This window comes from Agelaius tricolor, unplaced genomic scaffold (assembly GCF_023055355.1).
Source record: "Agelaius tricolor isolate 1412-34295 unplaced genomic scaffold, bAgeTri1.0.p SCAF_56, whole genome shotgun sequence".
In the NCBI taxonomy this organism is placed as follows: Eukaryota; Metazoa; Chordata; class Aves; order Passeriformes; family Icteridae; genus Agelaius; species Agelaius tricolor.
In genome coordinates this window covers 1,189,015-1,213,924 of record NW_027269316.1, presented here as the reverse complement: position 1 = coordinate 1,213,924, position 24,910 = coordinate 1,189,015, and the positions used below count along the sequence as shown (strand labels likewise).

General features: G+C 40.9%; 1 protein-coding gene across 3 annotated transcripts in view; it reads right to left on the bottom strand.

The window, feature by feature from the left end:
• The window catches only part of LOC139604872 (transportin-1-like), a 136,960-nt gene that overhangs the window by 56,033 nt on the left and 56,017 nt on the right, over positions 1–24,910 (bottom strand). For 2 of the 3 annotated variants that reach the window (XM_071456192.1, XM_071456190.1), the window contains exons 6-9: positions 24,550–24,683; positions 9,153–9,234; positions 8,322–8,444; positions 1,535–1,653 (exon numbers count right to left, since the gene is read on the bottom strand). In XM_071456192.1, the coding sequence (XP_071312293.1) occupies positions 1,535–1,653; positions 8,322–8,444; positions 9,153–9,234; positions 24,550–24,683 (458 nt within the window). The remainder of the gene's footprint in view (positions 1–1,534; positions 1,654–8,321; positions 8,445–9,152; positions 9,235–24,549; positions 24,684–24,910) is intronic. The other variant, XM_071456191.1, reaches the window with a different exon arrangement.

The window sequence follows — 24,910 nt, the reverse complement described above, 5'->3', positions numbered from 1 at the left end:
GGCATTTCTGCAGCATACTTCATGAAGCATGCAGGAGGTATAAATTTTATAAAAAACCTACAGGAGCAAAATGGAACAAGATATTGAACAGGTTTCTAGAAGATCTTGTCCCACTTAATCTAATATAAAAATCCCCCTAAGGTTATAATCAAGTATTGTCAAATTTATATAGCTCCCTAATCAAAAAGACTCGCCAACAAACAAGTTGCTTTCAACAAAAATGACATTGAAAGATAAAAGATATGTAATGTTACTCTTATCTGTTTTACTAGAAATTTAAAAGCTTCTTAAAAAAAGCCCAAAAACCAAGGATGAAGCTGTTGTAATGTCAATGTTCATGTAGGACAGAAGAGGTTTACAATTTATACTGAGAAGGTGACTAGTATTAATATGTGTGTTGGGAAGGAGGTAGGTAGAATCAAGAACTGTGCTATGATTCTTTTGTATTTTTAGCTATAAGGAAAGGATTTAAGTAAAAACATTTTAAAACTGAAAAGCGATTTTTCGTAACATTGTTCTTCTCTTCTCAAATCCTATTCCTGTACTGCTACAGCAGCTGCTTTAATCTCCATTCTGTTTTCTAAATGCTTATGAAAAATGAAATTTGGAAAGTCCCTCCCTTTTTTTAAAAATTGCTTTACATCTAAAATGGTCATTTTTGCTGAAAATAATGCATCTCTTCTCTCCACACTTTCACTGGAAGAGCAGAATCACAAACAGAACTGCGTTAGCGTTTTCAAAAACCTTCCAAGCATATATCAAAAATTGGGTCTTCATTTACTGGGAACACTGAAGAATCTGTTTCCTATTGAAAAAGTCTTTAGTCTGGATATAGGTTATTAGCACAGTTGAAGACATGCAGATGTTCAAATCTCAAGCATGAGTGTTCAATTCCCGTTCAATCAAGGATCTACATTTTAAAGCTTATGATAATTTTTGAAACTTACAAAAAAGTTTTTGGAGCTTAAAAAACTACTGTCAGTCTGAAGAAGCATGAAAAACACATTATACATGCTTTCAGGCTTAAATTGCTCTGGCAATTGATATGAAATTGATTCCTAAATCTAAATGATCTTGTCATTTTGTTATGTCTTCATAAAGATGGGAAACCCCTGGCATGACTATTCACATAGAAGCATTGCACAGAAATGCTCACAATAGCAGTTGTCAAGAAAACATGTTCATGGTACACCAGATATTATAGGTAATGTCACATGGAAATGTTTGTTTAAGCTTAAGCACATGTTAGTATACCTTTGCCTCCATCTGATACTTAACAGGATGTTAGGCTTGAGATAAAGCACCAGTGACACAGTTTACGTTGCCTCAGGAGCCAAGTCCGAAATCCTCAAAAGTCTTTTCAGTGACCTCTGTGATACAGCCATTTTTAATATGTACAAGAACGAGCTAGAAGAAACTCCTCCCAAGCATACAGCAAGCTAGATACAGTCTCCAAAAGAGTAACCAGGAAAAAGTTAACTGAAGTTTAAGGATGACTATTTCAAAATGACTAGTTCTAATTCTTAATACTTACTTAGCAAGATGCCGACATAATACATCTTTACAAATTGGCTGTTCAGCCAAAGTCAGCCAAAACTCACAAGCCTCCAAAGCAACATTTTCATCTTGGTCCTGGGTCCTTTGAAGCATATACTACACAAAAAAAAAACCACAATCTTGTATAAGTTTTAAGTGAAGAAGCTATCAACATTGCAAAGTGTGTTTGCAAAAATAAACTATGCACACAGAGTAATTTTGTTTCTTTGGGGCAATGGGAAGAAACAGATATAAAAGACTACTTAAGGCTATAGTGAGAATAAGCTGAGACTTATTTCTCAATGCTAGATGATTCAGATTCTAAGTTTTTTCCCAGTTTAAGTGAGAACATTATTACCAAGAAACTATAGACAGAGACCCAAGATAATAAACAGTTTCCTGAGAATAGCGGGGGGATTTAAAAATTATTTTACCACTCCCCCCCTTCTCCTTTTGAATAAAAGAGTACAATTACACACTTAGTAAGATGGAAATACTTTTTATATCCAGTACCATAAAAAAGCCTCTCTTTCAAATATTGATTATCTGACAGGATGCAATTAAGTAGAACTCACAACAGGGGAAAAAAAAGTCTCACTTTTTCCAAGTATGAATGGTAATTCAGAGATTCAGTGTCAAATCTTTAAGCTTGCTGTTAAAATTTAAACCCCCTTAAAAAAAATTAAATACCTGCATAAGCAGAAAGGCTAAATACACCATGGCTACATCAGTTTCTTGTACATGACTTCCAAAGCAATTTAGAGAAAGTGCTTGCAACTTCCAAAACAGTAAGTTTTGCATTCTTCCATGCAGCTCATTTCTGAAACAGTTGGTCCTTCCACTCATTTTAGAAGCCTCATGGAAGTCCATGCAGCTACCTTTCATCACACATTGATTTAAAATGAAGAAAATAAATTCTCCTTCAGAATACCATTTTGTTCTCAAAATTAAATAGAATGGGGCAACCTATATTATCCTTATGCATTTCAGGGATGCAAGATTTGCAACAAACATCCCTTTCTACAGAACTGCATTCCTACAGGGCTGCATCCAAAGCAGCATGGGCAGAAGGTGGAGAGAGGGGATTCTCCCCTTCTATTCCGCTCTCTTGAGACCCCACCTGAAAAACTGTGTCCAGCACTGGGGTCCCAACACAAGAAAGACATGGACCTGTTGGAGCAAGCCCAGGGGAGGCCACAAAGATGCTCAGAGGGCTGGAGCTCCTCTTCTATGAAGACAGGCAGAGAGAGTTGGGGCTATTCAAACTGGAGAAGTGAAGGATTCGAGACCTTCTAGCACCTTCCAGTACTTAAAGGGGCTCCAAGAGAGCTCAAGAAGGACTTTTTACAAGGGCATAGAGTGATAAGAACAGGAGGAATGGTATTATGCTGAAGGAGGGTAGGTTTAGATTAGATATTTGGAAGAAATTCTTTACCTTGAGGGTGGTGAGGGCCTGGCACAGGTTTCCCAGAGAGGTTATAGACTCCTCTCCCCATTTCTGGCAGTGTTCAAGACCAGTCTGGATGGGGCTCCAACCAACCTGGTCTAGCAGAAGGTGTTCTTGCCCATGTGGGGGAGGTTGGAACTAGGTGATTTTTAAGGTTCTTTCCAATCCAAACCATTCTGTGATTCTATGAAATGCACTAAATTGCAAGTGTTTCCTAAAAGGTCATTATTGTGATTAAGAACTGATGGCAACAAAAATACTGCTCTATTCTGAGTTATGAACAGATTACAGCTTGGAAAATTTGAAAAATGTCCTATCCATTTGTCTGTAAACTGCATGCTGCTTCACCCTCTCTCTCTCTGGGCCTAGCTTAAAGCTACAAGACCCATTTCTGGGCAAGAGAACAGATGATGGGGATACCAGCATAATAAAGTCATCCCAGGACACCATTGCAAGCAAGGTTAATTAATACAACTGAAGTGATTTGGCATTTTTCCCCAGAGGGCTTGAAAATCAACACTTTTGTTGTATTCAGTTATTTGCCACAAAGACAAAACCAGAATGACAAAAAGTAATGTCTGTTTGAAGGTCACACTATCATTTCGTCTTTAAGCACATATTATAATATATGCTCCATGAAGTTAGATAGCAGTAGATGGAAAAGGCTACTTACACTCAGTGGTATAAGAGCCATATACACAGTCTGGAAATCATAGAATGGTTTGGGTTGGTGTCCTGGTTTGAAAAGGAAGTGAGTTTTTTGGGATGCTATGGTCAAACCAATAGGTGCTCAGATTTGAATATTGGCACCTGGTGTGGCAACTGAGGACATGGATACGCCTCTGAGAACACGGGGGGTTAAAAGCAGAGAACTCCCAGGAAAACTTTCTCTTGGGTTCCATCTGTGAAAGAGGTCAGACCTCCCCTGCCCAGCTGCAGGCTGGGCGGGGGAGGGGAAGCCATGCGGCCCGGTGAGGTAGGGCCTTGGACAGAGAAGGGGTGTGAAGGCCCCTGCAGGATGGAAGAGTGGAGGAACACTGAGAGGCATCAGGCAGCCACGCCACCCCCCCCCCCCACCAAGAGAGAGAGAGAGAGAGAGAGAGAGAGAGAGCTGGTGCCTGTGCTGTGCCACCTTGAAATTTGATAGCACAGCCAGCTGAGAAGGAGAAGGGGGGGTGTGGCGAGAAGGTGCCCGGCAGGGCAGCCATGGGAGTTCTAGACAAGCAGAGCCTGAGATTTTTAACCCTTTTCTTGAATAATGGAAACGTTTCAAATGCTGATCCTCCTGGAGTTGAATGAGAAGAGAGATAGAGATGAGATAAGAGGAAATGGGCCACGAGAGAAATTGAGAAGAATCTTGGGTGGGAGGGATGATGAAGTGGCCTTTGGCTGGACTTTTCTTGTATAGACATGGACAGAACCATTTTTCCTGTGACACAGAGACTGCATTTAGGGGGAGGCAATGGCTTGGAGCCAAGAGAGTGCAGTGATGTTATGTGAAGGAGTATGTGAGCAGAGATGACGGGTGAGGAGGGTGGTGGTGCCCTCGATCTTCAGGGAAGAAGAAGACCTCTCTTCTCAAGACCCCTCGGCCCCAGGGGGTGAATTTGGTGGGGACAGGTGTCCCAAAAGTGAGAGACTGTGCTTCTTTTTGGAACTGGGCAAAGCATCCTTAAAAGGGGAACCCTAGAAGCAGCTCTGGTCCATGTGCAGTGGTGAGAGCACTGTACATGGAAGGGAGATGTCATGATGGCAAATGTTCTCCAGGTGGTGCCACGTGTGACATGGAAACACAAGAGGTCTCAACTGTGTTTCCAGGGGAAGCCTATGGTACAAGAGGGACTCCTCTCTCTGTGATGAACTGAGAACTGATTATCTAATGGGGGTGATGGACTGAGAGTTGATGATCTGAGGGGTGGATGTATTGGAAATTTGGTGGGGGGAGGAAGGATGTTTTTTGGAAGGTTTTCATTCTGAGTTCTGTGTGCGTTTCTTTTTATATATAGTTGTAGGTTAATAAAGTTTTTCTTCTATATTCCTAAGTTGGATCCTGCTTTGCTCTAGTCCTAAACACATCTCACAGCAGACACCAGGGAGCATATATTTTCAAGGGGGCACTGGCATTGTGCCAGCATCAAACCACGACAGTTGGAAAGGACCATAAAGATTATCCAGTTCCAATCCACCACCATGGACAGAAACACCTTTCACTAGACCAGGTCGCTCAAAGCCCCATCTAACCTGGCCTTAAACACTTCCAGGGATGGGGCAGCCACAACATTGCTGGGCAACCTGTGCCAGGGCCTCATCACCCTCACAGGGAAGAATTTCTTTCTAATATCCAATCTAACCCTGTTCTCTAACAGTTTAAAACCATTGTCCCTTGTTCTGTCACTACACTCACTGATAGAATCCTTCCCCATATTTCTTGTAGGCCCCCATAGTAAAAACAGTGATACTAGTATCAAAGCAAAGTATGGGAAGAGTATTTGAAGGCTTTTAGGTTTTTTTAGCATTCTTGTGCCATACTTTAATGAGTACTTTTAATGATAAGCTAAAAAAGTGGCTTTAGGCAATGGAAATAGTTGCTTCCTGACAAAAAATTACAAAATAGCATAGGAACATTATTCAGAACTGGTTTGCATACTCTGTAACAGTGTTGTGTTAGTCTTGCTATGTCAAACCATCAAGAAAAGAACGATGCACAATGCATTAAGAAAAATTCTTTCAGCAGTAAAAGATGTCTATCTGAAAGCAACAGGATGCAAACAATCTTATTTCTTTAGCAACAAGCTGAGTTTCTGTGTTATAACTTTATATTATCAACACCCTTCAAGTAATCTCATTATGCATTGTAAAATAAAAAGTCAGGACTTCTATTAAAAAAGATCTTAGGCACCACATGCCTGGCTAAATATGCTATATGAATATACAAGTGCAATCTAATAACTGAAATCTATTAGGTCAGTCTACTTCTGATATATCCTGTTGTCATGTTCTCAGACAAAAGAAGGAGAAAAAAAAACCCACAGAGAAATACATATCTGCTTCTGATCACCTGGAAGTACATGCTCAAAAAACCCACAGAAATTGAAATTCAACCATCCCTGTTCCTCCAGGAACTTGGCAAAACAGTTAATATTAAACCTGTCTAGTTTAAAAGCATGACACTGGCCAAGACCTTCTGTCTTAGAATCACTACCAAATTATTAATATTCTTAACTACTTTAAATGTAATTCTCCATAAGCATAAAAAACCCTATCATGTGGATACCAGTTTCTTTCTTTTTAAGAATTCCTTCACTTTGAGCAGCCGCTATTAGAAGCATTCAACTTGGAGGTATTCAAGTTTCAAAAGGGCAAAACCAGACTCATTTGAATGAAAAATAGTCAGTTCTCAGATATTACACTGTCACATATTAATATGTGTGTATACAGAACTGGGCAAATCAGTAACAGTACACAATAGTCCCAAAACTGTGGAGGAAGGGGAGGAAGTCTGATCTTCAGAAAAAATTCACTACTGCTGTCTTTTGTAGAGGAGATGCCTAGTAATAGTTTTCCCAAAAAAAAAAAAAGGGATACAATGAGAATACAATCTTGGATCTTCTGGTTGCTGACATAATTTCTACCTGCAAAGTCCAGAAGTTCCTTACTGATTTGTTTGCTGACAACCCCAAGTTGTGTGGTGCGGTCGACACGCTGGAGGAAAGGAATGGCATCCAGAGGGACCTGTACAGGCTCAAGAGGTGGGTCTGCGCAAACTTCATAAAGTTCAACAAGGCCAAGGGCAAGGTCCTGCACCTGGTCAAGGCAATCCCAAGCACAAGTATAGGCTGGGCAGAGAATGCATTGGGAGCAGCCCTGCCGAGAAGGACTTGGGAACAGTAGTTGACAAGAAACTCAACATGAGCTAGCAATCTACACTCGCAGCCCAGAAACCAACTGTGTCCTAGGCTGCATCCAAAGCAGTGTGGCCAGCAGGTCAAGGGCGGGGAGGGGGGGGGTGGGTGTGTGTGGATTCTCCTCCTCTACTCCACTCTTGTGAATATAAGGAGGATGTGGAGCTGCTGGAGTAAGTCCAGCAGAGGCCATGAAGATGCTCAGAGGGCCTGAAGCACCTCTGCCATGAAGACAGACTGAGAGAGTTGGGAGTGTTCAGTCTGTTTCCAGTTCAGAAACCTGTTCAGAAAAGAAGGCAGATTATAGAGCACCTTCCAGTAATGGAAGAGGGGTTGGAACTAGATGATCTTTAAGGTTCCTTCCAACCCAAACCATTCTAGGATTCTATGATTGCAGGAGGGTGAAGAGTCAGAGAAGTTATCACTTATTGACAATATAATCTTCAAAGCTTTATTCTCTCTCTCTCCAAAAAAAAAAAACCAACCCCAAACCAGAACAAACAAAAGAAAAAAAAACTATCTCAAGTACCAACAATGCATACTTGTCCTGTGTTAGATGAGAAGATATGTGCCAGGCTTGGTGTCATGGAATTCCAGACAACACTAGACAAATACTACAAGTCACCTCAATTTTATGCCTCTCTAATGACTTTGTCCAGAAGCACAAAAAAACCCCAAACCTGCTTCATATTATCTGGACTTGGCACTTATGGAATTTGACACTGGATTATGACCCATTTGTTCTTATATGTGCATGAGAAATATTCTGATCTGTGTTCTATTTCCAGTCTAGCAAGTAGTGTATATAAAGGCTATCTAGAAACTGCCAGTGTTTCCCAGAAACATGGAAATTACAACTCAGTTGAGCAAACAAGTACCAGTTGATTGGTCTTCTGGTAGGCAAGTCTGCACTAATCTAGAATAATCAAGGAACTATCCAAGGACACCCACCTATAAAACTGAATGCAATGGCAGGCAGTTTTGTTAATAGCTCAAAGAGCATCTCAGATATTTAAAATTACATTCCTTATCCTTGCTGTGGCAAAAGAGCCAAAAAGGTGACAGCTTCACTGTGTAAACTGTAATAATATCAGCACCAGAAGGAAGATTTTTAACATGATCTCACTTGTAGTCAGGCAATGCCTGGCTGCTCCATGGTATAGCTGATCCTGGCCATTTCAGGATCAATTAATTTAAAGAAGAATGAAGAACTGCCATATGCACTGTCAAATACAATGTCATGTTGGCAATTAGCTAAAAAGAAACTTTTGCAACTTCAGTCTTGAAGGAAAATAAAGAGTAGGCAAGCACAAATGGAAAACAAAGAGTAAGCAAGCACAAAAATAACACACTTATTCTGATGTATGCTTTTAATTTGCTATTATTTCTGCAATTCCAAACATGTTTCAGCATACAATCAGAGAAATAGGACTCACCTCAACTATACTAATCATATGAGGAAGCAGGCGATCCATTCGAACTTCTAGCAACATTACCAGAGCACGACAAACATTTTTGCGTACTTCAGGCTCCTCATCACCAGCCAGTGCAAAAAGATTCTGTTGGAAAGTAATACCAGTAAAAAAGCCTCAATTCATCTAGTTCAACTTGTATTAAAATTTACATTATTGGAAAACCAAAGTATGCAAACATGTACTTCTGTACCATCCCACCCCACACTTCAGAAAACTGTATTATTTCCTAAAGACATGGTCTAGCAAATGAACTCTTCAGATTTTAATGAGTAATGTTACCCAGTGTTTTGGTCATGTGTACATTAGACACAAGAACAGTATTCCCTGATTTTTTTTTCCTTAAACATTAATTAAGTTCTGAAGCTAGAAAATGCCTTCAGAACATAACAGCAGCAAATAAAATACACCCTGGATAAGCCAAAATCTCATCCTTCTAATCCACATTCAGTAGTAGTATTCAGAGAGACCCATAATCTACTCAGTGACATGATGATCGCTGTACCGAACTCTCCATCACACATGACAGACTGCTGCCAGTACCTCTATGCAAGAAGAGTTTCCCGTATTTATTAAAAGAAAGCATTTTCAAAACACTATTTCCTTGGGCTGGGAGAGTTCTTTAATTTAAGCATAAGCATGCAGAATGACTTTCAACCCATGGGGACTGAAGCTAGGAATGGGAAGCCATCAATGTGGAGTTTAGGGGTAGTGGAGGTTGTAAAACATCATTTAAAGCTCTTGATAAATTAGATATGTTATTCGACTTACCCCTCCAAGAAAATATGCACTCACCTCAATAAAAGAATCTATGTGCAACATAAGAGCTTGAGTTCTGCTGATGATAAATTGATTGACACACGCAACAGCATGAGACCTACAAATTGAACAGTTAAAATATATATATTCTTCATGTCTTAAACATTTTCTAAACTGTAAAAAGGCATCACAGACATTAGGAAGTAAATAACACCATGTCTTAGGTTGCAAATGCAAGATGTGGCTGGGGGGTGTGCGTTCTATTCCATCTGTTAGAGGTGGGGCAGTTATTGTCTGTTAATTAGGCCTCCTGTTAAAACCAGGTGGAGCAGTTTTCTTTATCTCTTCCAAGACCAATCCTCCTTCTGGGGAGATATCTTCTGTTAATGGGCCATTGAGTGTCACTGCATGACTGATAAAATTACATCATCCCATTGTGAGATGCTCCGCCCAGAGGGAGGAGCCAAGCATTCCTACCTGGATATAATCGAAGATTTGGAACAACACCATAGGCAGCCTTTTCTCACTGGATTCCCAGAGGAAGGTCAGGCCCATCTATACTACCACTGGACTACATCCTTTCTACAGGCTCACTGTTTCAACAGAACTGCATCTATCATTCCAGGAGGACTGCAGCCACTATTTAATCGGACTGCTACCAACACCCTGACCAACAGGGTGTCAGGTTGTATTCTGACTCTGTAAGTGTTGTTTTGTATTACTGCATTTTTATTTTTAATTTTTCCTAAAAAAAGAACTGTTATTTCTACTCCCATATCTTTGTCTAAGAGCCCCTTAATTTCAAAATTATAATACTTTGGAGGGAGGGGGTTTGCATTTTCCATTTCAAGAGAGGTTCCTGCCTTCCTTGGCAGACACCTGTCTTTTCAAACCAAGACACACTGTCCAAGCATATTCTAGAGGCAGGGGGGATTAAATCTGAACATCTATATTGTTGATAGTGGAGCCCTGGAAAATGCTAAAGATAGACTTTGAAAATGTTAGGCTTTGTGTTTTCTCAGATCACTGCACCTGTGTAAGCAGTATGATAAATGATATGATTGTTAGATGTGGTGATTGTTTAGTAACTAAATATATTTATTGTATACTCATAAGAAGAATCATGAGAAACTATGTTAGAAATTTAAGGGGGAACCATGAGAAGCTATGTTTAGCTGAAATCTGTGTATACAATAGAACAATATAAGTTTAATAATTAACATGAAAGTTATATAACAATAGACTATAAAACACGTTCACCTCGAATGTATGGTCGGAATCAGATTTGGGTGGAAACTACCCCGATTCCCAGAGCTCTTAAATAAAAAACACCGCATATAGTCGCTTATGTGATTATGTGTTTTTGAATGCTAACATTTTGGCGACACCAGATGGGACCCTGCGGGTGCTGCTGAAGTGAGTTTCGCAACTCGACCATGCTCCAGCCAGCACCGAGGGATTCTCAGGGAGCTCGATCGGCCGCGACCGCTTCTGCCACTCGCAACGTCCCCGGGAGAAAGGTAAGGTACTTTTTACTTTGGTTTGGGTGCCTGCCAATAAGACGCAGCAAAAGCTACTCTTGGTTGGGCTAAAGGAATTCCTGCTGGTACAAGCCTAGGCGCTGTTCCATAAGACAATCGTGAAAGTGTTGCGGGTTCGGCAATTGATGGTATATTTGGAATGGAGAAACTTTAAGGGATTTTGGGCGTCAACACCTCTATCCCTGAAACATCTCCTTTGGGGTGCTTATTAGCACATTGGAAACCGGGTAATTTTGGGGAAGAATTACGTAAAGCTAAGTTGATTAATTATTGTAATACATGGTGGCCAGAATATGCCTTGGAGTATGGTGAAAAATGGCCAAAATACGGTACTCTGCAATATAACACTATTTTGCAGTTAATGTCGTTTTGTAAACAAGAAGGAAAATGGGATGAGGTTCCGTACGTTGATTTGTTTTTCTGTTTACGGGGAAAGCCAGAATGGCAGGATGAATGTGGATTAATGATGGTTAAAACATCTGCAAGCAATAAGTGTGGGGTTTGTGAGGAACGTTGTTTAGAACACTTGGCGTTGAAAGAAAGCCTGAGTAGGGAAAATTATACAGATATTGATTTACAGGTAGCTCCAATAGGAACAAGAGAACCTAACCCTATTCCACCTGTTTCATCTGTCCCTATCCCACTGCCTGCTCCTACCCCACCTAGTCCTGAACCTGTCTCGTCTAGTACACCCTTCCCTCTTTATCCTCCTCTTCCATCGTCACCTGATCCCTCTTCCTTGGAAGATGAGCAAAACCTAACTGTGGTAGAAAGGAGAGAGAGAGAATCAGAGAATCAACGACCGCGGTAGCCCACAGAACCAGGAGTCAGTCTAACCTTGCCCCAGTTATGGATAGAAAAGACATAGGCAGACAAAAACGGAGTGTAATTGCCCCCTTGCGACAAAGTGTAGGAGTGGAAGGGCCAGTATTTGTAAAAATGCCTTTCTCTCCTGCAGATTTAGTTATTTGGAAACAATCAGCCGGAACTTATAGAGAAAATCCTGATAAAATGGCATGAGTAGTAAAAATGGTTATAAAACCTCAAAATCCTGACTGGGATGACATACAAGTATTATTAGATACTTTGATGGATTCTACTGAGAAAGAGATGGTACTTAAGGCAGCCAAAGAAAGGGCAAGAGAGGACATCAGAAACGGATTCGTAACCGGGAATTTAGATGAGAATTTCCCAATTGAGGATCCAAATTGGGACCCTAATTTATTTTGCGATTTGGGGAGACTACAGAAATATCAAGAGTGGATCCAAACAGGAGTTCAGGATGCTGTGCCCAAAACTATAAATTGGTCTAAACTATATGAAGTTCAGCAGGAAAAGAAGGAACCTCCCACTGCATTTTTGGAGAGGTTTAAGGAGGTAGCAAGAAAATATACAGATCTCCAAATGGACACAGAGCAAGCAAAGGTTCAGCTCGCTCTCATATTCTTGGGCCAGTCACAGGACGATATTCGTAGAAAACTGCAAAAATTAGAAGGGGAAGAACTAAGGAATTTGGATAAGCTACTTGAGGTAGCCTGGAAGGTTTATTACAATCGCGAAAGAGAAGCTAGTAAAAGGCAGCAGCAGAATCTTTTGGCAGTAATACAAGGAAAAAGGAACCCAAATTTCAGGGGACGTAACAGGAATGGTTGAGGTAGGAGACCAGTTATGCAGGGGTTAAACCTAAATCAATGCGTGTATTGCAAGCGGGAGGGCCATTGGAAGAGACAATGTCCAGACTTGAACAACCAGTTTCACCAGGACAATCAGTTCCAGCAGGTTACCAAGGGGATGGTTTTGGGGGAGTATACCAGCTGACTAGACATAGAGCCAGTAGAACAAGTTAAGGAACCTGTTATAAATATACAATTAGGACATAAAGAGGTCAAATTTCTAATAGATACAGGAGCTACTTACTCGGGATTGAATGATTTACAAGGACAAATTTGGGACAAGGAAACATCAATAGTCGGCGCTACAGGGAAAGAGGAAAAACGGCCATTTGTGTTTTGGGAACAAAGTTATAACACACGAATTCCTATATGTACCTGAGTGTCCAATTCTGCTTTTAGGGAGAGATTTGCTAGCGAAACTTGATGCGGTAATAACCTTTGAAAATGGGGAGCTTATAATGAAAATACCTGAATCAAAGATGGGACATATTTTAATGATCAAAGAAAAACCTGTTCCCTCTATCCCTAGGGAGGTGGAAGATGCAGTGATTGCTTCTGTATGGGAGACAGATATACCAGGAAAATCTAAATTGGCATAACCAGTGCATGCAGAGTTAAAAGAAGGGGTGAGGGCTGTACAAGTCAAACACTATCCCATAAAACCAGAAGCATGGCAAGGAATAGTAAAGATTATTGAGAAATTCTTGAAATAGCGAATTTTAGAAGAATGTGAATCAGAGTTTAATACACCAATATTTCCAGTAAAGAAGCCAAATGGTGAGTATAGATTAGTGCAGGATTTGAGAGCAATAAATAAAAAAACAAAGGACGTTTATCCAGTGGTAACAAATCCCTACACATTGCTAACATCCGTAAAGGAGATATATAAGTGGTTTACTGTAATTGATTTAAAAGATGCCTTTTTCTGCATCCCCCTTGACAATGAAAGTAGGAAACTGTTTGCCTGTGAGTGGGAAAACCCAGGGAATGGGAGAAAGACCCAGCTCACCTAGACACGATATAAGAACTCGCCGACCCTATTCGGAAACCAACTGGCAAAGGAGCTGGAGATTTGGACCGAGAATGGACAAGTACCAAGAGACCTGTACCTGTTGTTGCAGTATGTTAATGATATACTAATAGCTACAGAAGAAAAAGCAACCTGTATAAAGGTAACCATTGAGATTTTAAATTCACTGGGAATGGGAGGTTATAAAGTATCCAGAGGATAGGCACAAATTGCCCAACAGACTGTGATCTACCTGGGATATAAAATTTCACAAGGGCAACGAAAACTAGGTACTAACCGTATCCAAGCTATTTGTGCTATTCCAGAGCCCCAGAATTTACATGAGCTGCGAGTCTTCCTCTGCATGGCAGGATGGTGTCGCCTGTGGATCATGGACTATGGACTGATTGCGAAACCCCTGTATGAAGCTCAGAAGACGCAGCCATTCACCTGGGGCAAACCACAGAAAGAAGCCTTCCTAAAATTAAAGGAACACTGACAACTACTCCAGCATTAGGATTACCTGATCTGTCTTAAGATTTTCAGCTGTTTGTATATGAAAGGCTGCACCTAGCACTAGGAGTCCTGACCCAATGTCTGGGAAGTTGGAAAAGGCTGGTGGGCTACTTCTCCAAACAACCTGACAACATAAGTGCCAGGTGGCCTTCATGTCTGCGGGCAGTCGCAGCTACTGTGATGCTGATACAAAAAGCCAGGAAGCTTACTATGGGAAGACAGATAGATGTCTATGTACCACACATGGTAACCACTGTCTTAGAGCAGAAGGGGGGCCATTGGCTATCCCCAAGCAGGATGATGAAATTCCAGGTAGTCCTGACTGAGCAGGATGATGTCACATTAAAAACAACTAACCTTTTGAATCCAGCTTTGTTCCTAGGTACCACAACTGAAGAAGGCCCATTAGAGCATGACTGTGTGGAGGTAAGAGTACAGCTATTCAGCAAGAGAAGACCTGAAAGACGTCCCACTAGAGCAGCCAGAGTGGGAGCTGTTTACAGATGGGAGCAGCTTCGTGGAAAACGGAACCAGATACGCTGGATATGCGGTAACAACAGTCAGTACAGTAGTGGAAGCAAAGGCATTGCCACCAAATACATCTGCCCAGAAGGCAGAACTGGTTGCTTTAACCAGGGCACTAGAATTAAGTGAAGGGAAAAAGGTAAATATCTGGACTGACTCAAAATATGCTTTTGGAGTGGTGCATGTACACAGAGCACGGTGGAAAGAAAGAGGTTTACTATCTTCTCAAGGTACACACATTAAACATCAGGATGCAGTCCTGCAATTGATAAAGGCAGTACAAAAACCTGAACAAGTGGCAATTATACACTGTAAAGCACACCAATCAGGAAACTCCAAAATCTGTGAGGGAAATCGAAAAGCAGACTGGACAGTCTGACAGGTTGCTCCAAGGGTGCAAACAACAATGGCATTGATACCTTTAAAGCTTAATGTATCCCAATTCAATTTGCCTCCAGAACCAAAATATTCAGTAGAAGATGAGAGACTGGCACGTTTGCTAAATGCACAAAAGAATTCAGAGGGATGGTATGTGACTGCACAAGGACAGATAGTGTTACCCCCCTTGATAATGAGAGAAGTTCTACAAATTAAACATAACGAATGTCACTGGGGAGCAGAGGCATTGGTAAAATTGCTAAAGCAAAATTTAATTTCAGTACGGATGTTAACAATGGCAAAATCAGTATTGTCAAAATGTGATATCTGCTTGAAAAACAACCCAGTGGCTAGGTGACAGGCACAGCTAGGAAGAATTCGGATAGGAATAGAGCCAGGAGACTATTGTCAGGTAGATTTTGTAGAACTGCCAAGAACTCGAGGATACAAATACCTGTTAGTGGGGGTTGACACATTCTCTGGGTGGCCAGAAGCCCTTCCCTGTTGCAGGAACCAAGCAAAGGAAACAGTTAAGTGGTTACTACAAGAGATTATTCCCAGGTTTGGGGTACCCCTAGGGGTATCATCAGATAGGGGGCCCCATTTCATAGCTACAGTAGTAAGAGAGGTAAGTAGATTGCTGGGGATAACTTGGGACCTCCACACACCATGGAGACCCCAGTCGAGTGGACAGGTAGAGAGGATGAGTCAGACACTAAAAAGGCAAATCAGTAAAATACCAAGAAGCCAAATTGCAGTGGCCCCAGGCTTTGCCAATAGCACTGTTGAGGATTCAGATAAAGCCTAGGAGTGGGATGTCAGTCAGTCCTTATGAGATATTATATGGGAAACCATATGAATCTCCTGAGCCCAACCCTAATGTACATGTCACAGGAAAGAAGGAAGTGTATAATTATGTTCTGTCTCTTGGGAAAACATTAGCTCGGCTCCGGAGCATCCTCGTGTAGAATAGACCGCTGACTCTTGAGAACCCAGTTCATAACATACATCCAGGAGACGAGGTGTACATCAAGAACTGGAACGAAGAACCGCTGAAAGAAAAGTGGAGTGGACCCCATCAGGTACTACTGACCACCTTTACAACAGTCAAAGTAGCTGGCGTGGAACCCTGGATTCATTATACCTGAGTGAAGAAAATCCATCCTGGATCACGGACTGCGTAAACTGTGGAACCAGCAAGGCTGCAGATAAGATGTGTTTAATCACTTTGAGAATGCTATCAGTAATTGTGCTAACGTTATGGTCATTAATGTCTTTGGGATGTGGAATGCAAAATGATCAACTCACTACTCTTCATTCTAGAATGAAGAGAGAGATAGAAGCAGAAACACTGGTGATAAAGGTTTCTAATGCAGTTCGGGCTGAGAATGTAATGATTGGATTAGTCAAAGACTTTGCCAAAATGCAAAACACCAGTAGAATAACTGCCTGTCTGCCAATACCAAAGGCAGCAGGAGACCCAGTAAATTGGGGAATCATAACATCAAAACTACCTGAAATACAAAAGAACAAAACAATTACATGTAAACAGGTACCCGAATCGAGGCAAGTAATCAAGGAAACTTGGGAGAAAATAGGAACATGGATGAGACCCATGGGCCAGAAAGACTGTATTCTAAGTGATGGCATACTTGGAACCCCTATGGGAGAATCAGGAGGAGTCACACAATGGCAATGCTATGTACCACACTATAAAAAGATTATAGAAAATGTTACAGAAACCACTTTGGTATGGAAGTGTGAGGCCAAGGATCAGAAAGATCAGAGAGAGCCTTGGGACAGTGTGTGGTCTGTGAGTATTCTTCAAAGATTCCAATATATGGCAAACACCCCTTGGTGTATTAAGTGGGAAGGCTCCGAGAATGAAACAGATCTAACAGTAACAAACACTGCCACTAGTAGCAGAACGAGGGAAGACAAAGTAAGTTGGTGGGCATGTAACAAAACTTATGACTGCACTTCGGATGATGTAGAGATAAAACAGATGCCTCCCCTGGCAATAGCCCTACTAATTGGTTATGCTTGCAGAGGGATCAAACATAAACAAGGCAGAGTGAATTATAAAGCAGTTATAGGATGTACCAGGAGTACAGTCTGAAGTCCAGGACAATTTGTATGGGCAAGAAGCGATGGCACCTGGACAACACATCTGCCTGTAGATGGGAAAGTAAAGGAGATTACTTTAGGCCTTCCAACCTCATGTCCAATTTGGAAAAGTCCCCATTTAACAGAAAACATGAACTTGTGCAGATAAGAGCAAGACGGGAAGTTCTAGACAATGAAAATCCAGATGACACTTGGCAAGAACCCTCTGGTGGAGTGAAATTTGGGTGGGCCCTAGTCATTACTTGGTCCTATAGCAAACTATCAGAGTAGGGAGATGCTGTACAAACTTACAGGTCAGGTAGATAGAGTGGCAATAGTCACCCGGGAAGGATTTAAAGAATTAAACGTACAATTACAAGCCACCACAAAAAAAAAAAAAAAAAAAAAAAAGACTACAAAATCGATTAGCCTTAGATTTGTTACTCCTGAAAGAGCATGGAGTATGTGGATTTTTAAAGGGACAAGTTGATCATTGCTGCGTTCATATCCCAAATGTAACTGCAGATGTAGAATATGACATCAATCAGTTGAAACAAATAGAGCATGAAGCACAAGAAGAGCAAAAGGACTTGACTACAAGCTGGTTAGGAAAAAATCTTTAAAGGGTTAGGGTGGAATGTTGTAGAGAGCTTTTTGGATAATTGGTTAGCTGAGAAAGGCCACTTCGATGTGATACCGTTAGATAAAGATAGGGGAAACAAGCTGGGAATTATGCAACCAGCGTCCAATCACTGACAAAGGTCATAGTGACCTTCGCTGAAACGGGAAGATGGGGGAGAAAATCGCTTGCCAGAAAATGAAGATATCCTAGGTAGAGAAGCTAGAAGAATGTAAACATAGAAACAAAATAATCATTAAAGCATAGAAGTAGGTGTGGTTGATCTAAGTGTGCTTTAACCAATAATGAGCTCAGCTTTTGCAATATGTATAAGCTTCATTAACACCAATATAAATATGTGTGAGCTTTCAATAAACTTTGAGATTTGCAATTCACACATATTGTGTGAGGCATTTCTTCCGCCGTTCACGACAGAATGTGAGTTCATGGATTAAATCTATCATTGAGAGTGTGATACTCTTACTAACTGTATTCTTTGCAATTTGGTTAGTGTACAGCATCTTAAAGGGAGAGATACAGAAGAAAATGTCCTGGAACCAGAAAATAATAAAGGCACTGACACGAGATCCACGCCCACCATCTTCTGGTTCTCCAGTTTGTGATAGCATCCACATCAACCCTGGATTTGAAGAACGCCAAGTATAAATTGAGGAATAAAGGACTGTATCTAGTGAAAACATATAGTGAAGTGAAAATGCTTTCAAAGGGGGGAGAATGATAGTGGAGCCCTGGAAAATGCTAAAGATAGACTTTGAAAATGTTAGGCTTTGTGTTTTCTCAGATCACTGCACCTGTGTAAGCAGTATGATAAATGATATGATTGTTAGATGTGGTGATTGTTTAGTAACTAAATATATTTATTGTATACTCATAAGAAGAATCATGAGAAACTATGTTAGAAATTTAAGGGGGAACCATGAGAAGCTATGTTTAGCTGAAATCTGTGTATACAATAGAACAATATAAGTTTAATAATTAACATGAAAGTTATATAACAATAGAGTATAAAACACGTTCACCTCGAATGTATGGTCGGAATCAGATTTGGGTGGAAACTACCCCGATTCCCAGAGCTCTTAAATAAAAAGCACCGCATATAATCGCTTATGTGATTATGTGTTTTTGAACGCTAATATTGTTACCAATAAAAATTAGTAAACCACGTTTTTAAATACTACCATATACTCCAATATATCCAATAGATAATTTTAAATTAGGTATTCAGTAAATAAGAACCATAGCATGATGACTACCTGGCACATTTGTTCCAAATAGTATGTAAGGATGGTCTTTTTCAGTATATTATGATTATCAATTTTCTCTGATATTGTTGCCAGATGAAGACTCATTTGCACCTGGTGAGCTAACACAATACTTATTCTTCAAGGACCACTAGCCTATGGAACCACACAATGTTTTCCGTAGGAAGAAGAACTGGAAATCAGCCAGCCCAGTTATGCCAACTTTTACCAGTTAAACAGGAGGTCAGGGATGACTTTGGGGTTGCCAACCACCAGGGACCACCAAAAAGAACCTCAGGACAGAAAAACACATGTGTAAAAGGGAGGGAAAATATGTTAATTACTTTGGGGAAATTATTATAATACGTATGTTTCTCCTGGGAAAGCCTATGGATATGTATGTAAAATATACCATATAAACAGGAGCTGTTTCTGTAGTCAGGATGCACAATATTTCAGAGGAGCTATCCCCCTGTGCATTTGGCTAAATAAAGAATGCCTGCTTCTTAACACTACATTAGTGTGAAGGAGTTTTATTTTCACTGATCTTTGGTAACAATGTTAACAATTCCATGCAAGTTAACATGGTGAAATTTTAGCATGCCCTTCTGTTGTAGCGTGTTTTTATACTTTGTAATACTTTGTAATAGTTTTGTTTTTGTATCCCCGTATTTTTCCCAAATGGTTTACCCCAGATTGTACCCCCCTCCCTTTACCTGTGTAATCCCTTTCCTTTGCTGAGATCATCCCCAAATCCCCACCCTGGCTCTCTGTCAATCACTCAGCATCCCATCCCCTCTATCTAGAAGTTTTGGTCCAGGATGTCGAGTGATTAACCAGAGGCTAGGAGTCAACCCCCCAAGTGTTACCCCATACACTGTCCTAAATGTCTATCCCCCAGTATCCATCCCTCAGGGTCACTTATTGGTTAGTAAAATGTTATCTACTTTCGGTTTCCACCTCCCTTTAAATGTAACCTTGGCACATCTCCCAGGGCTCTCAGCAGGAGGCCTTCTGAGGTGTAGGGGCTCCTCCGGAGCTCCTAGAATAAAACCTTGGATTAACCCCTGCTAAGTCGGCCCTTTTATCTTCTACCTACGTCTCTAGCGTCTCTTCTGCTGCAAAGGCGACTAGCCTAATTGCCTTCAGTGCCCTTGGGGCACAAGAGAGTGTGTCCCCGCTGTCGGCTGTGTTGGGGTTGCCCCCCCAGTGTCTGCTGACTCGGGACTGGCTGGGGTTCCTGAGAGGCTCCCAGAGAGACAGAGACAGCCTTCTTCATTGCTAAGTATCCAACTTTGCAAGATTTTTACCATTTAATGAGACCAATATGCATCAGTAATATAGTTGTAACTTAGAACAAATACACACTTGCATTAGGATACATAATAAAACAACTGTGGTAGAAACAAACTTAAAGTGAAGAGCTGATTCTTTATTCCATTCCATGCAAAGCCATTGCTTACAAGTCTTTTTCATTCTCGGAGACTCAAAAGCCAAATTATATAAGTAGAGGCACAATATAAAGCTACCTTTAAAAGCCTCTGAAGATCCATTAATGTATTTTTACTAATCTAACTCCAAACATCTAGTCTCTTCAGACATTTCTTTGAAGAGAGTCTCATAAAACAGGGTTCAAAAGTTCTCTCTTCACAGATTTAAATACTGATAATATTTAAATACTATTAAGTACTAATAGTATTTTACTGACACAACTAATATTCTTCATACTTCAGTACTATGTACTGAAACCAGGCAACAGGTCGGCAGATGATCTGCTTTAAAGTTGAAACTGGTTTACCTATTTCAAAGCAAAAGCTTATCTTCGTATAAGTGCCAGTTCATGCTTTGTTATATATTTTTCTTAGTGTGCATCTATTTTAGGGGAGTTTCTAAATCTTATTAAATCCCATCAAGATTTATTCCTAGTTATATGCTTCCTTTTACTCTTCACCATCTATACTAGTGCTGGCAATAACTGAGCCCTCCAAGTTGTAGAATCTTTTGATATAATTTTCAAAGAGGAGTCCAAAAACACATTTCAGAGAATCACTCAGAATGATTGAGGTTGGAAGGGACCTCTGTAGATCATTTGCTCAAGTAGGGCCACCAACAGCTGGTTGCACAGGACCACATCACAACAGTGTGAGAGACTGGAAGGATTGCTGTCTTGAAACATTTCGGGTGCATGTGTGGGGGAAGGGGCAGGTTGGGCCTTGCTCTGGTGAGGCAATGCCGTGTTCCGCACACCCCACACCCCCTGGGGTGTGTATCCCAGCCCCTGCAGGGGCCAACAATCACTGGCACACTGGAGGCAATGCTCCACACCCTGCTCCTGGAGCCCCAATCTAGCCCCGGAGTGTAGCCACATTTCTCTTCACAGAGAAAAGCAAGGCACAATTCTTCCCAGGAATATTTCTGGGTTTCACATTCTCTGAACATCGGAGAATGATCAAAACAATTCCTATCTTATTTGCTGTGACTGTGTTGTGCCAAAGTAGAATGCAATATGGAGATTGTTTACCCAAAGTGATGGTGTTTTGTTTCCTTGGCCTATCAGGGCCAAGTGTGTGTGTGTGTCAGGACCGTCGGCTGACAGTCACGAGATTCTGTGCAGGTGTGTGCAGAATTGAGTGCTTGGCAGATTCAGTTTAGATGTAATGTAATATAGATGTAATATAGTATAGAACAATATAGTATAATAAAGCAATTAATTAGCCTCCTGATAAGATGGAGTCCTCCTCATCATTCCTCCCTGCCAAGGGGGTCAGCCTGTTTTGATACCAGAGTGGTCAGATGACTGGAAGTCCCACCTGGGGGAAGGACCCAGGAAAGCCAAAGAGTATTTAACCAAGGACATGAGGTGAGCACATGTTTTGACCCTACTTCTTGGAATTTCTATCAGCTGAACATTGTGGAACCAGGAGTGGTAGCTGTATTTGTTCTTTTATATATCTTTCTTTGTCTCTCTCTCCTTCTTCTAATTCCCTCTTCTTGGAGTTTTGAGTAATTTAAAGTTGGATGGGCTAAGTTAATGCTTTGAGAAGTGTTTTATGTTGATTGAATGCTGCTCTAAACTTTTGCCAAAATTCTCTGATTTTACAAAGTTGACAATAATTTTTTTTTTTTGTTTTGACCCCTTGAGAATATCTTGTCAGTATTTCTCCAGTGTGTCAAACTCAGAGTACATGAACAACCATAAGCCCTTTTAAGAGTCTCATCGAGCAAGTTTTCTGGGGCCTTACAGATGGCTTTTGAATATCTCCAATGATGGGGACTCTACCACCTCTCTGGGTAACCTGTACCAGTTCTTGGTCACCCTCACAGTAAAAAAAGTGCTTCCCAATGTTCAGAGGGAACTTCCTGTGTCTCAGTCTGTGCCCACTGCCACATGTCCTGTCACTGGACACAACTGAAAAGAACCTGGCTCTGTCTTCTTTGCACCCTCCCTTCAGGTATTCATATACATGGATGATGTCACCCCTGAACCTCCTCTTCTCCAGGCTAAATAGTCCCAGATTTCTCAGTCTTTCCTCATAGGAGAGATGCTCCAGTCCCTTTATCATCATTGCGGCCCTTTACTAGATCCACGTCTCTCTTGTACTGGGGAACCCAGAACTGGGCACAGTAGTTCAGGTGTGGCCTCATCTGGAGAGTGAGGGGAAGGATCACCTCCCATGCTGGCAACACTCCAGCCCAGGATGAGATTCAGCTTCTTTGTGGCAAGGGCACATTGCTGACTCATTTCAGGGTGTCATGGTTTGACATGAGAGACATTTATGGAAGTGATGTAAAGCTTCCAACCACTAGAAAGCTGGACATGCCTCTGTGAAAAACACATGTTAAAGATGAAAGAAACCCAGGAACAACTTCTTTTGCTTCTGGCCTGGGGACAGGTAACAGGGCCCGCCCCATCCCCAGGGGGCCGGGCCCCTCTCTGGCGGGTGGGGGGGGGGGGGTGTCCAGGGGACTCCAAGCCCTGTTCTGGCCAGGCCAGGCCCCAGCAGCTGCCAGGCAGGAAGTGGGGCAAGGCTGCAGAGCCCTGGCTGGAGCAGGGCCGGCCTCGGTTGTTAAGATCCTGCTGTCAGGTCCCCTCCCCCAGCACAGCTGAGACCAGAGGCAGCCCTGCAGCTGGAATTGAACACAGAGAAAGACCAACCATGAAGCCGATCCTGACACAGCTGCAGCTCCTGCCACAAGTTACTGGCAGGTCAGATGATCATTTGCAGGGCCCAGGCTGTTAACCCTTTCAGTGCTTGAATCCTCCCTCAAGTGAGAGAAAGGAAAAAGATGCAAGCATGTAAAGGAACAACATGAAGACATCGAGGTCAGTGAAAAAGAAGTCAAGTCCCAGATGGGAGGGATGAGGAGATGCCTTGATTTTGGGGCTGAAATCCTCTTGTAAGCTATGGAGAAAGGACTCTTTTTCCTTATAATGCAGGAAACTATGGGGAGATGAAGGGTTCAAATTGATATTGAGCAAAGGCCTCCATGTTAAAGTAAGCAGATGTTAAAATAGCTGTGATCCCATGAGAAGTTTGAACAGAGAAAGAGAGAAGAGTAGTCCTGTGTCCCCAGGAGAAGAATATCTCTGTTCCCAGGGATCAAGATGATTTTAGAAATATATAATGAGAACTTTTGCCTTTGAACAGCTCATCTTTAAAACTGTACCCCATAAGTTGACATGGCCCATAGACAAGCTGTGGGAAAAGCTTGTGGAAAATGGGAGGGACTTCACAATTGCAGATTTCCCCGGGCGGTTGCTAGTCATGGAAATTGAGAGCCACGAGAGTACTGTTTTTTCCTCTTGTGGAGAAGTCTCCATAACATTAACAAGAGGGACTTCCCTCCCTAAGTGAATTGAAGAAAGACTATTTTAGAGGTGGCAAACTGACTGGAAATTTTAGGTTTTGTTTCTTTACATTGTCAGTGGGAAGAAAAGGTTGTGGGGAGAGGAGAAGAAGTGTTCTGAAGGGTTTGTTTTGATTCCTACTACTTTTTTTCCTTTTAGTTAGTTAATAAAATTTTCTTTATACCCTCTTAAAGTTTTGAGCCTGCTTTGCCTTTCTCCTAATCCTATCTCACAGCAGAAAGTGAGTGCATTGGTGATTGGCCAGCACCGAAACCTGCCACACTCTCTGGTGCATTGGGCCAAGAAATCTTAAAATTGGGGAAATCTTAAATTGGTGAACCAAAACCCCTACACAGGGTAAAAGCTACTGTTCTTGTTGATAAATATTAGCAATAAAAAATTAATTTTGGAATTTTTTTCTATACTTCTGTTACTTTGGAGAGATTAATACTGTATTAAAGTAAAAGGATTTTGAACTGATTTAATTTCATATATCTGAAAGATAAAGAGCTTTATAAGTTTTCTTGGAGTTAAAGCAGAAAAATACTTTTCTGCAAGAACTCAGAAACCATTATCAGCAAGTGCTTTTTTACTCTCATTGCTGGAGTCATAACAAAACAAATGCAAGATAGTTCTTTCTAATCAGAATTTGAAATTTTAACCACAGCATTGAAACTTTCATAATAATATGCAAATTCTTAAAAAATAATTTGATTTTCAAAGTCAGACAGATTTTTGATTTGGAAGATGTATAAAGAGGTGAGGCTGATCTAATAACTAAACAGATAAGCATGGAAATGACCAATGCATGAAATTGCTGTGCCTTCTCACATTTGCATATGCAGGATCATTTTAAAAAACTAAGTATGTTTTAAACTGATCTACAAAATATCAACCTTGCTACTCATGTAAATAAATTTTTAACAGATAACTTTAGTATAACACCTAAACCTACCTTATTTTTGCACTGCTGTGTTTGAAGAACTGCAAGAATTTAGGTATCATGATATTGAGTGGTCGGTCCAATACATCACTATCTAAAATTTCAGCAGAATCTTCGCATATCTTCTGAAGAGCACCAAATGCACCCTGTTTAAAAACAAAATCAAACAAACAACAACAACAACCAAAAAAAAAAAAAAACAAAGCAAAAGAAAATCTGTTACTTTACATTTTAAAGTTGAAGAAAGCAACATTTCAGGGTTTTTACAGAACAGGTAATTTTAGCAAAAGATCGCAGTAAATGTAGCTAATTAACTAAGTAAATGTAAGTCAAATTAAAATAGCCTTAAGGACTTTTTGTTTAAGCACTTTAT